This window comes from Muntiacus reevesi, chromosome 13 (assembly GCF_963930625.1).
Source record: "Muntiacus reevesi chromosome 13, mMunRee1.1, whole genome shotgun sequence".
Lineage (NCBI taxonomy): Eukaryota > Metazoa > Chordata > Mammalia > Artiodactyla > Cervidae > Muntiacus > Muntiacus reevesi.
In genome coordinates, this window is record NC_089261.1 from 3,711,558 (window position 1) to 3,727,892 (window position 16,335).

The 16,335-nt window shown below is 43.5% G+C and overlaps 1 protein-coding gene and 1 non-coding gene across 13 annotated transcripts in view; one reads left to right on the forward strand and one right to left on the reverse strand.

Annotated features, from left to right (window-relative positions):
• SFI1 (SFI1 centrin binding protein) overlaps positions 1-16,335 on the reverse strand; it is an 81,072-nt gene that overhangs the window by 56,060 nt on the left and 8,677 nt on the right. For 10 of the 12 annotated variants that reach the window (XM_065904887.1, XM_065904894.1, XM_065904893.1 and 7 more), the window contains exons 3-4: positions 12,343-12,516; positions 10,795-10,866 (exon numbers count right to left, since the gene is read on the reverse strand). The exons of 1 other annotated variant lie outside the window; for it this stretch is intronic. In XM_065904887.1, coding sequence (XP_065760959.1) covers positions 10,795-10,866; positions 12,343-12,516 — 246 coding nt within the window. The remainder of the gene's footprint in view (positions 1-10,794; positions 10,867-12,342; positions 12,517-16,335) is intronic. One more of the 12 variants, XM_065904892.1, reaches the window with a different exon arrangement.
• On the forward strand, positions 14,173-14,245 carry TRNAR-CCU (transfer RNA arginine (anticodon CCU)). Its single transcript has one exon. It is a non-coding gene; the product is annotated as a tRNA-Arg (tRNA).

The window sequence follows — 16,335 nt, forward strand, 5'->3', positions numbered from 1 at the left end:
ATCTCTTGACGTTTGAGGGAAGGCTGTCACATGCGACAGTGAACAAAAGCACACACAAAAAAGAAGCTTAGAAGAATGAGCGCAAAAATCTTAAAAACGAATCACTATACTAACCTCAAAAAGTTATAAGCCTCGAGGATGTTATTATTTTTTTTTTTTGAAATCTATTGAATTTGTTACCACATTGCTTCTGTTTCATGTTTTAGGTTTTTGGCTGCAAGGCATGTGGAATCTTAGCTCTCAGACCAGGGATCAAAACCACATTCCCTACATTGGAAGGTGAAGTCTTAAGCAATGGACCACCAAGGAAGTCCTTTACTTTTTTTTTTTTAAAGGAACACTCATAGAACAACAACAAAAAAGAACTCTTGGAAATTAAAACTATGGTGGCAGAAATGAAAAAAAGGAAAAGATCCACAAACAGTTAAAACAAAAAAAAGGTGACTGGCCTGCAAGTCACAGTAAGGACTCTGGATGGGAAACAGCCCCTGGCCTGCGTAAAGACGGACTGAGGACAAGGCTGGACGCGGGAGGCCAGTGCCGAGGCTCCTGGAGTCATGCACGGGAGACACAGTGACGCCTGAACCGCCGAGGTGGCGACTGGAGGCGCTGCAGAGAGCTCGAGTCTGTGTCTACTCCCAAGGCTGAATCGCCAGTTTTGGCATGTGCTACTGCAGTTGGGGTGCGAGGAAATAAGAGCTAGCGAGGAGGACTCCCCGGTTTCTGACCCGAGTCTCTGGAAGGACGGGCGTTTCCTTTACTGGAGAGGGGAAGACTTAGCAGGGAGGTCTGTGAGGAAGATCCAGACTTTGGCTACGGACACGCTGAGCTGTAACGTCTAGCTGGTGCAGGGAGCAGTGTCATGCGGGCAGCAGTCGAGAGTTCAAGGGAGAGGTCTGGGCGAGTGCGTACCTCTGGGATCACCTGGATTTGATGAGGTTGCCATGAGTGGGATGCAGACAGAGAGGCAGTGCAAGGACTGGGGGTGGGGGACTTAGGTGAGGAGGAACCAACAAAAGAGTGGGAGGAGCAGAGGCGGAGGGGAGGCTGTGAGAGGATGGAAACCTGGAAGCTGGGAGAAGAAAGGTCTTCTTAGAAGAGAGAATGGTGGGCTGGCTAATGCTCCCTGGTAAGTCAAACGAGAGGAAATTTAAGAATTCACTATTGATTTTAGCAAATGTAGTGAGCTTACTAAAATCAATGATGAATTCTTAAATGAACAATGCAAAGAAACAGAGGAAAATAATAGAATGGGAAAGACTAGAGATCTCTTCAAGAAAACTGGAGATATCAAGGGAACATTTCATGCAAGGATGGGCATGCTGACGGACACAATCAGTAAGGATCTAACAGACGCAGAAAAGGTAAAGAAGTGGCAAGAATACACAAAAGGACTGTACAAAAAAGGTCTTAATGACCCGAAAACAAAATGGTGTGGTCACTCACCTAGAGCCAGACATCCTGGAGTGTGAAGTCAGCCTTAGGAAGCATTACTACAAACAAAGCTAGTGAAGGTGATGGAATTCCAGCTGAGCTATTTAAAATCCTAAAAGATGATGCTGTTAAAAGTTCTGCACTCAAAATGTCAGCAAATTTGGAAAACTCAGCAGTGGTCACAGGATTCAAAAAGGTCAGTTTTCATTCCAATTCCAAAGAAGGGCAAGGCCAACGAATGTTCAAACTACCGTAAAATTGCATTCATTTTACATGCTAGTAAGTTTATGCTCAAAACCCTTCAAGCTAGATTTCAGCAATGTGCAAATCAAGAACTTCTCAATGTACAGATGGGTTTTGAAGAAGCAGAGGAACCAGATATCAAATTGCCAACATTCGTTGGATCGTGGGGAAAGCAAGAGAGTTCCAGAAAAACATCTACCTCCACTTTACTGACTACATTAAAGCCTATGACTGTGTGGATCATAATAAACTATGAAAAATTCTTAAAGACATGGGATACCAGACTACCTTACCTGCCTCCTGAGAAACATGTATGTGGGTCAAGAAGCAACAGGCAGAACCAGACATGGAAAAAATGACCGGTTCAAAACTGGAAAAAGAGTACAACAAGGCTGTATATTGTCGCTTTGCTTATTTAACCTATATGCAGAGTATGTCATGCAAAATGCTAGACTGGATGAAGCACAAGCTGGAATCAAGATTGCCGGGAAAAATATCAATAACCTCAGATATGCAGATGACACCACCCTTAGGACAGAAAGCAAAGAGGAACTAAAGAGCCTTTTGACGAAAGTGAAAGAGGAGAGTGAAAAGGCTGGCTTAAAACTCAACATTCAAAAAACTAAGATCATGGCATCCAGTCCCATTTCTTCATAGTAAATAGAAGGAAAAAAAGTGGCAGTGGCAGATTTTATTTTCTTGGGCTAAAAAAATCACTGTGGATGGTGACTACAGCCATGAAATTAAAAGACACTCGCTTCCTGGAAGAAAAACTGTAACAAACGTAGGGTATTAAAAAGCAGAGGTGTCACTTTGCAACAAAGGCCCATACAGTCAAAGCTATGGTTTTTCCAGTCATCATGTACAGATGTGAGCTGGATCATAAAGGAGGCCCAGCGCCAAAGAATTAATGCTTTCTAACTACAGTGCTGGAGAAGACTCTTGAGAGTCCCTTGGACTGTAAGGAGATCAAACCAGTCAATCCTAAAGGAAATCAACCTTGAGTATCATTGGAAGGACAGATGCTGAAGCTCCAATACTCTGGCCACCTGGTGCAAAGAGCCAACTCACTGGTAAAGACCCTGATGTTGAGAAAGACTGAGGGCCGGAGGAGAAGGAGACAGCAAAGAATGAGATGGTTAGACAGCATCACCAACTCAATGGACATGAATCTGAGCAAACTCTAGGAGGAGAGGGGAGCCTGGCGTGCTACAGTCCATGGGGTCGCAGAGAGTCAGCCACAACTTAGCGACTGAACAACAACAAAATGACCTTACAAAAGTAAAACCAGTTTTGGTGGCAAGGTGGAAAACAAAAGCCTCGTGAGAAAAATTTTAGACTACAAAAAGAGGTGCTGAAGAGCCTGGGGATGTTCAGGAGATGTGAGGTGAAGGACAGCAAAGAGATGGAGAACTAGCTGCAGGAAGAAGTCGCATCAAAGAGATTTTTTTCCAGGATAGGAAAATAGCATTATATGCTGGTGCAAATGATCCAGTAAAGAGGGGGATATTAATGCAGAAAAGAGAGGGGGAAAAAAAACTGCTAGTGTGATGGCCTGGAGTAGGCACTGGGAAACATAGCACCAGAAGATCTGGCCAGAGATGAGAACGTGGACAGTTCATTTCCCTCACAGTAGGGAAAGCAAGTCACGTGGCGACAGATGCTGGGCGTGGGGAGGTGCAGTGATGGTCTCTTCTGTTACTTCTATTTTCTCAAGAAAATAGGAAGCAAGGCCTCAGTTAAGAATGAGGAATAAATACTGATAAACTAAATACTCTAAATGGATATGATGTTTTTATCTACTTTCCAAATTAGCTGAGTAATTTGTTCAGATCTTCTCTTCAGAAAGAGAAGTGACCACTTCCTACTTACCTTTGGACCCATACTATATTATTTTTGCCCTTACTAATTCAGTGGTTATTCTGGTTCCATATATTAATAATAAAACATAAAACAACTATGGTTTATAGAAGTCAAAACATTCTCCAAGCACATAAAGGCATTATTCTCAAACTTCTGGTATGATATCATTCTCTTCTAACGTTCCTAAAAGTGAGAGATAAATAATTCAATATGGGAAAAGACCAAAAAAAAAAACGGGGTAAAAGATCAATATGCCCAACCGTGCCCAAAGTTATAACCCACTTGATTTAAAAAGAGATTGCAAGTTGAAAATACCCACTCCATCACAAATTTCAAAGTCAATGAAAACACAGTATCAGAATTATAATTCTGGTAGATGCTTAGAGAACAAATTTTCTCAATTTTACAGTTTGAGAAAGAGGCCCAGAGTCGTAACTTAATCCCAGATCAAGTGATTATCTAGGGTCTGGTTAAGAACCAAAACTCAGGTCTTCTAAAATCCAGCCCAGTATTCTTTCCTTGATCCCTGCTCCCACTCAAGTGCAAAGAAAGGAACAAGAGTTCAGCATGAATGCTCTAATGCAGTGAGGCAGACATGGTCGTAGACACCCAACACCCCTGCCCAGGCTCTACGTCCTCACTAGCATCCACCAGAAAGGCTGGGAATGCTTTTGGTCCCAGTATCTTCTGTAGCTAAAGAGCCCAGTGACAGAGCTCTAGCCCATGAGACAAAAGCAGAACGCAGCTAGGGGTTTAGGCAAGCTTTGCCTTCCCGAGAGAGACAGGTCTGGCTGATACGACCCTTCCTTGCCCCTTCTGTGCGAAGCCACAACAGCCATCTTGCGACTCTGCAGCGCCATCTCTGAGGATAAAGGGCCAGTATGCACAGGATGGTGAACTAAAAAGTGTCTAAAAGTCTGAGTCTCTGATGACATCCCCAAACAGCTGTTGTAAATTGTGTCCAACTCCATGCGACCCCACAGACTGCAGCACACCAGGACTCCCTGTCCTTCACTATCTCCTGAAGTTTGCTTAAATTCATGTCCGTTGAGTCGGTGATGCCATCAAACCCTCTCATCCTCTGCGCCCCCTTCTCCTTCAGCCTTCAGTCTTTTTCAGCATCAGCATCTTTTCCAACCAGACTGTGAGAAAAACCAAATCCTGACTTGCATAAGCCATCTTCTGACTTTCTCTAACTTGGAGTCAAATGCATTTCTAACACAATTAGCATTTCTCAATACTTGGTATATAAAAAGATATTATTTGAAGAGGTTTCCAGTTAAATGAGTCAAATTTAAGTTATAAAAAAATTAAGCAGGAAAAGGATTTGGGGAAGAGAGTGAAGGCAGCCACATAGTTTTTCAATCTCTGAATCCTTATAAAACACACAGAGAAACCATGCAGAAAAACCAAAAACTCATGTATCAACTACAACAAAACCAGGTGACAAGGTAACCCTCAACACCCAAAATGCAAGCAGGTGAGGACAAATCACCCAAGTCACAGGACCACCATTTGTAGAGAAGAAAAGTGGGGCTCCTGGGCACAAGGCCTTTGTGTCCTTCATTTTTTTGATTACAGGAAACAGCCTTCATTCAGCCTCTATGATCTTCCCTGCATTCCAATGGGCAGATTCAAGCAGTCGTTAATTAGGGAAAGGAGAGGTTGGGAGACCAGGGAGAAAAGAATAGTCGAGAGCAGCCTTGGGGCAGGGTCCTGTTTCCCCATCAAAGGGCCCACAGGACAGTATCTCTGAGCTGCTCTGTGGATATTAAAACCCCCTTCAGGTGGGAGAAGTTAATGATTAATACACAGCATGTAGACCCCAGATCAGCTGGACCTGCAGGCTGATAATGTGGACTCCTATTTGCCTCACCACCAACCCAGCAGAAGAATGTCCACGAGCTGATCATGCCCTCCTTGAACAATTATTATAAAACTTGTCACTGTCTTCCCCAAGTTGGGACACCTGGTTTTGTGGGATTAGCCCACTGTGTCCCCCTCTGCCTGGCAAAGCAATACAGCTATCCTTTTCTGCTTCACCCGGAATTCTGTGTCCAAGATTTGATTCAGCACCAGAGTACAGAGAAGCTGAGCTTTCAGCATCAAAAGGAGCAGTGAAGGTGGTATCCGAGGAGCCTGAGGACAGAAGAACCTAAATCAGCCAGGAAGTGGTCACTGCAAAGTTTGGAGGTCCAACTTGAAGCCAGCAGCTGAACAGGGAAGAGTTTTGTACTCTCCAAAATCAGGGTTCATGTGAGAGCTGAGGGTGCTGACCTCAGATCCTACAGTCCCAAAACCAAGCTGACCTCAAAAACAGACAGGGATCCGTCTGAACCCCTGACGCTGAAGAGGAGCTGCAGGGGGAACAGACACTGAGCAGGGAAGGGACAAGGGGACAAGGAGGCAGAGGGTCAGACCAGGCGCGTTAAGAGCAGCCAGCCTCCACCTATGGACACCACGACAGGGACACAGAGGGAGCTCTGTGATACTAGGAAGCTTAACTGAGCTCACGTCACTCTACAAGCCCAGAAAAATTAATTTCACGTAAAAAAAGAGCAACAGAAAAGTAACTGACGTCAAACTCTATACAAAGTCACCGGAGGAGAAAAGATAAGGAGAATAACAGGCCTATGGACAAAAGATTCTTGACAGTCTCTTGGAAAGCAAGGAGATGAAACCAGTCAATCCTAAAGGAAATCAACCCTGAATATTCACTGAAAGGACTGATATTGAAGCTGAGGCTCCAATACTTGGCCACCTGATGCAAAGAGCTGACTTATTGGAAAAGACCTTGATGCTGGGAAAGATTGAAGGCAGGAGGACAAGGGGATGACAGAGGATGAGATGGTTGGATGGTATTATCAACTCAGTGGACGTGAGTTTGAGCAACTCCAGGACATGGTGATGGACAGGGAAGCCTGGAGTTATGTGGGCCATGGTGTCACAGAGTCTGACACGACAGAGCAACTGAACAGCAACAATGGACAAAAAAATTATTCCAGAAAGACGTGCCACAAAACAGGGGGGAGGAAAAAAACAAGAAAACCACCAACCAACCCTATAACCTATCTCAAAATGAGCTAAAAAAAAAAAAGAAAAATCCACAGCCAGGTATATCATATTAAATCTTCAAGAAATAAGACAAACATTGAATCTTCAAAAAAGTAACAGCATGAAAATGCAAGTCATGAGACAATGGAGTATCTTCAAAGAACTGGGGAGAAAACTGGTAACGCAGACTTCCTATACCCAGTGAGAGATATCTCAAAGAGATATTTCAAAAATGAAAGCGAAGTAAAAACATTTTTAGACAAAATCTGAGAGTATTCATCACAAGCAGGTCTACTTTTTGATCCCTGGTCGGGGGAACTGAAATCCCACATACTGCATGATGCATCCAAAAGAAAAAAATATTGTTCTGAAGATTTTTAAATATAAACTGAATTAAAATACCTTACAGTAGGGCACATAAATGGGGACAGCAACAGGCAGAATTAAAGTGATCAAAGGAACCTACCTTATTTGGGGAGAGGGTAAAAAAACCAATTAACATTAGACCCCAAAAAGTTAAAACAAATTTGTTAGGGCAGACAGTAAAAGAAGCATAAAAGAGTATATAACTTCCAAGCTAACAGGGAAGATAAATAAAATATTCAACTGAGTAAAAAAAAAAAAAAAGAAAGAAAAACAAAAGACTTCCTGTGTAACCCTGATTAGTTCTCCCAGTGGCAACAAGACAGACAGACACACCAAAAAAGATTTTCTTGAAGGTTAAGAGCTCCCAGGCAGTAAAGGGCAGGACAAGGAGGAGAAGCAGAGGTGAACTATGCCTCACCCCCAAGGCTGGGAGGAGCTGGGGCCACCCGGGAGCTTCGGGAGGAAATGGGAACAGCACGGCCCTCCCACCAGGTATACAGAGAAAAAGATGTCAGAGAACACAGACAAAAGCTGAATTTGTTCTCGAGGCTCTGAATCAAGAGCCCTTGTTATTCCAGACTAGGAAAGCTACCGTCAGGAGGAGGAGGTACAGCAAGGGGAGGGGGGAGCACCCATAACATTCCAGCTTCTAAAAACACATCAGAGAACAGGAAAGACTAGAGGCCTCTTCAAGAAAACTAGACTAGAGACACCAAGGGAATATTTTATGCAAAGATGGGCACAATGAAGGACAGAAACACCATGGACCTAACAGAAACAGAAGAGATTAAGACGACGTGGCCAGAATACACATAACAACTGTTCAAAAAAAGGTCTTAATGACCTGGATAACCAGAATGGTGTGGTCACTCACCTTGAGCCAGACATCCTGGAGTGTGAAGTCAAGTGGGTCTCAGGAAGCATTACTATGAACAAAGCTAGTGGAGGTGATGGAATTCCAGTTGAGCTAGTTCAAATCCTAAGAGATGATGCTTTAAAGTGCTGCACTCAATATGCCAGCAAATTTGGAAAACTCAGCAATGGCCACAGGACTGGAAAAGGTCAGTTTTTATTCCAATCCCAAATGCCAACGAACTACTGTACAATTGCACTAATTTCACACACTAGCAAGGTAATGCTCAAAATCCTTCAAGCTAGGATTCAACAGTAGACTTCATTTCACTGAAGTAAACAACAGTTCACTTCACAGTGAACCAAGAACTTCTAGATGTACAAGTTGGATTTAGAAAGGCAGAGGAATGAAAGATCAAGTTGCCAACATCCGATGGGTCATAGAAAAAGCAAGAGAATACCAGAAAAACACCTACTTCATTGACTATGCTAAAGCCTTTGACTGTGTGGATCACAACAAACTGTTGAAGATTCTTAAAGAGATGGGAATACCAGACCACCTTACCTCCCTCCTGAGAAACCTTCATTTGGGTCAAGAAGTAACAGTTAGAACCCTACATGGAACAACTGACTGGTTACCAAATGCAAATCAAAACCACAATGAGCTACCATCTCACGCCAGTCAGAATGGCTGCCATCAAAAAGTCTACAAACAATAAATGCTGGAGATGGTGTGGAGAAAAGGGAACCCTCTTATACTGTTGGTGGGAATGAAAACTAGTACAGCCACTATGGAGAACAGTGTGGAAATTCCTTAAAAAACTGGAAACAGAACTGCCATATGACCCAGCAATCCCACTGCTGGGCATACACACTGAGGAAACCAGAACTGAAAGAAACACATGTACCCCAATGTTCACTGCAGCATTGTTTACAATAGCCAGGACATGGAAGCAACCTAGATGCCCATCAGCAGACGAATGGATAAGAAAGTTGTGGTACACATAACACAATGGAATATTACTCAACTACAAAAAAAAATGCATTTGAGTCAGTTCTAATTAGGTGGATGAAATTGGAGCCTATTATACAGAGTGAAGTAAGTCAGAAAGAAAAACATCAATATAGTATATTAACGCATATATATGGAATTTAGAAAAATGGTAACGACAACCCTATATGCAAGACAGCAAAAGAGACACATGTAAAGAACACACTTTTAGACTCTGTGGGAGAAGGCGAGGGTGGGATTATTGGAGGGAACAGCACTGAAACATGTATATTCCCATAGGTGAACTAGACGACCAGTCCAAGTTCGATGTAGGACACAGGGCACTCAAAGCTGGTGTGCTGTGACGACCCAGAGGGATGGGGTGGGGAGGGAGGTGGGAGTGGGGTTCGGGACGGGGGGACACGTACACCTGTGGCTGATTCACGTCAATGGACAGCAAAAACCACTGCAATACTGTAAAGCAATTAGCCTCCAATTAAAATAAAGTTTTTTTAACTCTAAAAAAAAAAAAACTGGGAAAGGAGTACAACAAGGCTGTATACTGTCACCCTGCTTATTTAATTTATATGCAGAGTACACCAAGTGAAACAGATGTACTCTGATGAATCACAAGCTGAAATCAAGATGCCTGGGAGAAATATCAAGAACCTCAGATATGCAGATGATACCACCCTAATGGCAGAAATCAAAGAGGAACTAAAGAGCCTTTTGATTAAAGTGAAAAAGGAGAATGAAAAAGCTGGCTTAAAATTCAACATTCAAAAAATGAAGATTATAGCGTCCGGTCCCATCACTTCAAGGCAAATAAATCGAGAAAAAATGGAAACAGTGGCAGACTTCATTTTCTTGGGTTCCAAACTCACTGCGGATGGTGACTGCAGCCATGAAATTAAAAGACACTTGCTCCTTGGGAAAAAAGCTATGACAAACCTAGACAGCATATTAAAAAGCAGAGACATCACTTTGCCAAAAAGGTCTGTCTTGTCAAAGCTATGGTTTTTCCAGTAGTCATGTACGGATGTGACAGTCAGACCATAAAGAAGGCTGAGTGCCAAAGAATTGATGCTTTTGAACTGTGGTGCTGAAGAAGACTCTTGAGAGTCCCTTGAACAGCAAGGAGATCAAACCAGTCAATCCTAAAGGAAATCAACCCTGAATGTTCACTGGAAGGAGTCATGTGGAAGCTGAAGCTCCAATACTTTGGCCACCTGATGCAAAAAGCTGACTCATTAGAAAAGACCCTGATGCTGGGAAAGATTGAAGGCAGGAGGAGAAAGGGGTGACAGAGGACAAGATGCAATGGATGGCATCACCGACACAACAGGCATGAGTCTGAGCAAACTCTGGGGGACAGTGAAGGACAGGGAAGCCTGGTGTGCTGCAGTCCATGGCGTCGAAAAGAGTTGGACATGATTTAGCAACAGAATAACAACAACAACACTCTCAGTGGTTCTCAGTTCTCTGAAACATTTCCTACACTGGCCCCTCCTGCGGTGTCCTGACCCCAGTGTCTGCCCCATGTGGTCCACTCTGGGCGCTGCAGCCACAGTGACCTTCACCAACACCCACAGCAGTAGGCGGCAGCCTAGACAAACTGAAGCTGTGGGACTTCACTTGACTATATTTCACGCCTCGTGCCAGCATCAACTTTTCCCTAGGTTCTGCTCCAGACCAAGTCAACCTGTTGGTCTCAACAGGGACCTGAAAGAGCCCATTTGCTTCTCCTGGGCATATACTTCTTCCCCCAGAGGGTCTTAGCTGTCCTAATTTACTTATGATTCCTTTATCATGTTCATTCAGTCAGACTAATAAGTGTTAAGTTACCATTATATTATCCTGCCCTCCTGGCGGCTGGGGAGGAGCAGAGGAGGAATGCAACACACGCCACGATGAAGGTTACACACGGGCTTCGTACAAAACAGAAACCTAGGATGAAACTCGGGAAGTCTGGGGTTCTGAGCTAATACTACCTGGCTTTAGAGGGAAATACTCTTCCAAAAGTCATTCGAATCCACAAATACAAGTACTTTCTGGCCATGCATCTGAAAGAAGGAGAGAAAGGACATACACATTTAAGAACTCCATCTGGTTTGTATCATCAATTTTCTGGAATAGAGACAGAAACTTAATGGTCTCAGGGGGTGGGATGCTAGCGTGAGTCAAAGGTGAATCATAGACAATCCTGCATCACACAGAAAAAATGGGAATTTGCTGCATGATGCGGGGAACTCAGCCTGGGGCTCTGTGACAACCTAGAGGTGTGGGATGGGATGGGAGGGGAGGTGGTAGGGAAGTTCAAGAGGGAGGTGATACATGGACACCTGTGGCTGATTCATGTTGATACATGGCAGAAACGAACACAATACTGTAAAGCCAATTATCCGGCAATAAATATAAGTTTTAAAAAAAACAGCACAAGATGGGACAGATTTAAAAAGCTAAAATTTAGCAGATTATTTTTTAAAAATACTATTAATATAAATACACTGTTCATAAAGACTTCAGAATTGAAGAATAGGAAGTATACGCTAATGCTTTTGTTCACATTCTTCCTGCGTGAAACTCCTGGCAAAGGCCTGGCAAATGGCCACTTACCCAACAAGGTTCACCTTCAATGCTCACTCCTGTGTGAAGCTTTCCCGGGCTCTCCCCAACCAAACAGAGCAAGGAACTTGGTACTCTCAGCCCTGCTCCAACCCCGAGAGTAAAGTTGTGATGCAGAATCCCAGGAAACCGCTCACAGGGTGCCTGTCGTTCCCCCTGCACTCTGAGCCTGAGAGCAGGGACCGTGGCTCACAGTATCCCCAGCACCCAGCACACGACCCGGCGGAGCACACGAGAAAAGCGAGCCTGCCTTGGCCAGTTAACCTCCAGGTTCAGCCTGGAGCACTCCTTCCTCCTGCACTTTACCTGCCTTAATCTACTTATGCTTCAGGACTCAGCTAAACTGCACCTCCTCCAGGAAGTCACCGCTGGCAATGCTGGACTCAAGCCCTGGCTGCTCTCGCCCCATGGGCCTGTGGACCACAACCGCCCTTCTCACAGCACTTACCACACTTCACTGTTGTGGCTTGTCTGCCAAGCCTACTTGATTTTACACTTCCATGAGCTCTTGGACTAGGAATGTCATATTCACCTTATACGCTCAGCATCTAACACCACACCTGGCCAGGCAGGCACCTGATAACTTTTTGCTGAATAAACAAAAGGATACCTTTCAAAGACCTAATCAAGAGTAGCAGAAAATGATCATTTTCTTGGACCATGTTTTCTTTTTCTGGAAGACTCTTTATAGCTTACACATTGTGGGGCACAAGTGGAGACCACGAATGAAAACACTCAATGATGGTTTTTACATCTGCAGATTCCTAAATATTCTGAACATCCTGCCTTGACGAACAGGCACTGCGGTCTCCAGTTAACTGAGATAAGAGACTAAGAATCGCCCCCTTGTTTTAACCAACAAAAAGGGAGAACAACGGCAAAGTCCCTGAGGCAGGAACCCCTGGCAAGCTCACCTGACACGCAGTGCTCTGAGCCGGCCCCTTCGGGTCCCGGCCTGTGAGGGACGGTACTTCACTGGGTGAGTGGCCCTAGATATCTCACTCCGGCTCCCAGAGAATGCAGAGGACTTCTTTGTGGACAGTAACTTTGGAGAATAAGGTTTCTTTACTGCACTGTCCCTAAAAGACCTCAAATTTGAGGAGTAAAGGAAAAAAGGAGAGAATCAAATTATCTCTGCATGTGATGCAAATATCTTTTAACATACAAGTGAAATTAAATAGATAAGCTCATCGAGACAGAAAGGTAGTAACTCTGCTTCAAGGACAATAAGCTGTTCAATCTCTGACAGAAACACCCACCCCCAGGCTTCCCTGGTGGCTCCATGGTAAAGAATCTGCCTGCCGATGCAGGAGCCATGGGTTCGATCCCCAGTCCGGGAAGATCTCACATACTGCAGAGCAACTAAGTCTGTTGTGCTCTAAAGCCCAGGAGCCGCAACTACTGAAGCCCAAGCACCCTAGAGCCCGTGCTTCACAACAAGAGAGGCCACTGCAATGAGAAGGCTGTGCATCGCAATTACAGAATAGCCCTCGCTCACAGCAACTAGAGAAAAGCCCGTGTGCATCAACAAAGACCCAGTGTAGCCAAAAAATAAGTAAGTAAAAATTATTGAAAGAAAAAAGAAATACCCACCCCGCCTGAAGATGGGTACTGCTAGATCAGCTCTGGGCAGAAGCTACAGAGCTACAGGGTACCTTGGAGACCTCAGTCCTAACACATACTTCTTAAACATGTCATTTAAGGGGAATCATTTTCAAGTTAGAAACAGGTTTCTTCATGTAGAAACAACTAAGAAAGATTTCCAGGTTATGTGACTTTTACATCAATGTGAAACTACACACCTTGATGAAACACTAAATTTATGACTTTTAATCCCATTTTAGAAACATTAAGAGATCTTCTTATTGGTGTGAAATCATGATTTTAAAAAATACATGTCAAAGATCTGCCTGCAGGAAATACCTAGTGGCAACAACATCCCATCAGCAATGAGCAAACGTAGAGGTCAAATATTGTTTCTAAAATGCCACTGCCTACTAAGAGGAAGCGGCAGTGCGTGGAAATACGGCTGACTTTAAGGTCTGAGACAAGGAAAATACAAGAGAAGTCTGGACTATCTTACTGGGTCAGAAAGTAAAGAAATGTTCAAAGAATGACAGGAGAATGTCGAAAAGACACAGGAACCAGCTGGAAAGAGCTCCCACTGGCCTAATCTGGGACAATTTCAGCAGTAATAGACTAAAACCCACTGAATAAATCAGGAAGCCACAAATCTATACTGAAGTAAATGAGTAAATAAATATATGAAGAAAAATGAGAAGCTGTCCTCTGCAGTAGAATAAAACTAAAAAACTTTTAAGAACCATCACAGGAATAATTGACTCAGGTAAGAATCATCAATGGATATAAAAACAAGTGGGTGCTAGTCTGATGAGAAACAGACTATTAGTGTAGTTTCAACATATCTCCCCACAAAACACTTATTCACTTCTTTATAGTGGAGAAACCTGACAGACATCATCTTTACCAAGTGATAAATGTTAACATCAATGGTAACAGGATCAAATCTCCAATATTGATATACTGAGAAAACAGCATCACTTCTGTGAAATTCTTGCCAAAAATGCACAACTGGAATTCATCATGAAGAAACACTGAACAAATTCAAGTATATGCACAAAAGGTAAGCTAAACTCTTCAAAAATGTTTAGGTCATGAAAGATAAGGAAATATTGAGAAATATTTCCAAATTAAAGGGGACTAAAAAGACAAAATGAGGGACTTCCCTGGTGGTCCAGTGGCTAAGACTCTGTGCTCCTAGTGCAGGGGGCCCAGGTTCAACCCCTGGTCAGGGAATTAGATTCCACATGCTGCAACTAAGACCCAGCACAGCCAAATAAATGAATAAATATTAAAAAGACAAAATGAAAAGAGAAGTTTTTCTTACATTTTGTTGTTTTCTTTCTGCTATAAATATCATTTTTGGGACAACTGACTTCAATTTACTCACAAATGATCCAGGGAAGGGAGAAAATATATAGTTTTTTTTTTTTTTTTTTAGTTTGATTCTTATTATTTGTGGTAATTTCTATAAAGTCACCATAAGCACTGAGTTAGTGAATATACTGAACCACTGTCCCTACAGGAGAATACATAGTTAGGTTCCTGCCAGCCTTTAAAAGCATTCTCATCGGGACTTCCCTGCCAGTCTAGTGGTCAAGACTCCACGTTTCCACTGCAGGGGGCGTAGGTTTGATCCCTGGTAAGGGAATTAAGATCCTGCATGCCAAAAAAATATCATCAACTACTCAATACAGAGCCTTGTTTTATGTATGCCCATGTTTAAAGACACCATACTTAATACATATAGTGAGTCTTTAACATAGAACTCACAGTCAACACCCCTATAACTCATGCTTGGACAAAGTGCATCTAACATACACTTTTTTTAAAAATTATCTTTGGCTGCGCTGGGTCTTCATTGCTGTGCATGGGCTTTCTCTAGTTGCAGCCAGCAGTGGCTCCCCTTCATTGCAGTGCACAGGCTTCTCCCTGCAGGGGTTTCTCTTGTTATGGAGCATGGGCTCTAGAGCGTGGACTCAGTAGCCGGGGCGCACAGGCTTAGTCGTCCCGTGACACATGGACTCTTCCCAGACTAGGATTGAATCCGCGGTCCCTGCATTGGCAGGCAGATTCTTAACCACTGGGCCACCAGGGAAGGCCTACACTTTCTTTATTTTTGGCCTCGTCTCAAGGTCTGATCTAAGGCCGCATCTCAAAGACCCCGATCCTGGGACAGACTGAAGGCAGGAGAAGGAGACGACAGAGGATGAGATGGCTGGATGGCATCACCAATTCAATGGACATGAGCTTGAGCAAACTCAAGGAGAAGGTGAAGGACAGGGAAGCCTGACATGCTGCAGTCCATGGGGTTGCAAAGAGTCAGACACGACTGAGCAAATGAACAACAACAAGCAAGGCATGCTGGATCTTAGTTTCCCAACAGGGACTGAACCCGCGTCCCCAGCACTGGGAGGGTGAGTCTTAACCTCTGAACTGCCAAAGAAGTCCCTACATTTTCTTCACAAGCTACATCACAGTATTCCTGCACCAGGGAACACTAGACAGAACCTCAGCACGATGATTAGGGGCCATTCAAACAGCAGAACAGTCAACAGAAAGCACAAACTGTGAAAACGTGGCTGTACACAGACTGGGAAGAGGATTCGCACTCATGTCTGAGCTGAAATAAGAAGGCAGGGCATGGCCATGTTTGAGTTCAGCCAGAAGCATGTGTATCGGTGACTAAAATGCTTTGCTCCTCTGCACGTGTCTACAAATGACATGAAAACACTGAGAGGAGACAGAGAGACAACAGAGATGGGGGGGAGAAAGAGACAGAAGCAGATGAATGTGGTGAAAATGTTAACAGGAAAATCTGGGACAAGAAAGATATATAGTTCTTTGACCTAATCTTGCAATTTTTCCCTAAATTTGAAATTATTTCAAAATAAAACATTAACAAAAATTTTTTAAATGAGGCTTTCATCCCATTTTCCTATAAAAATAAAAGAGGCTCTAAAAATGTTAAGAGCCTATGAAACAGCAAACTGACGGAAAAAAAGGTTAGCACCCTTTTGAAACCCTGTTACATCATCAAACAGGTCATCAGACTGGGAGGCCCACACCTGAAGTCATCCCTGACCACTGCTCTCTCCTTTCATCAGACTCGGGGCTCCCCCTCACCAGCTAGTGAGTCAAGCAGCAGATGAACTATTTGGAGCTCTGTAAGTTTAAAGATCATAAAGATACCAACTCTGGTGTAAGTGAACAAGCCCCAGAAATCTAAGCTATTCTAACACCAAAAGGAAGAGATCACAAACTAAAACCAGATTTGTCTCCATACATGTGTGCCTGTTTCCCATCACAAGGCCTCATGATGACAG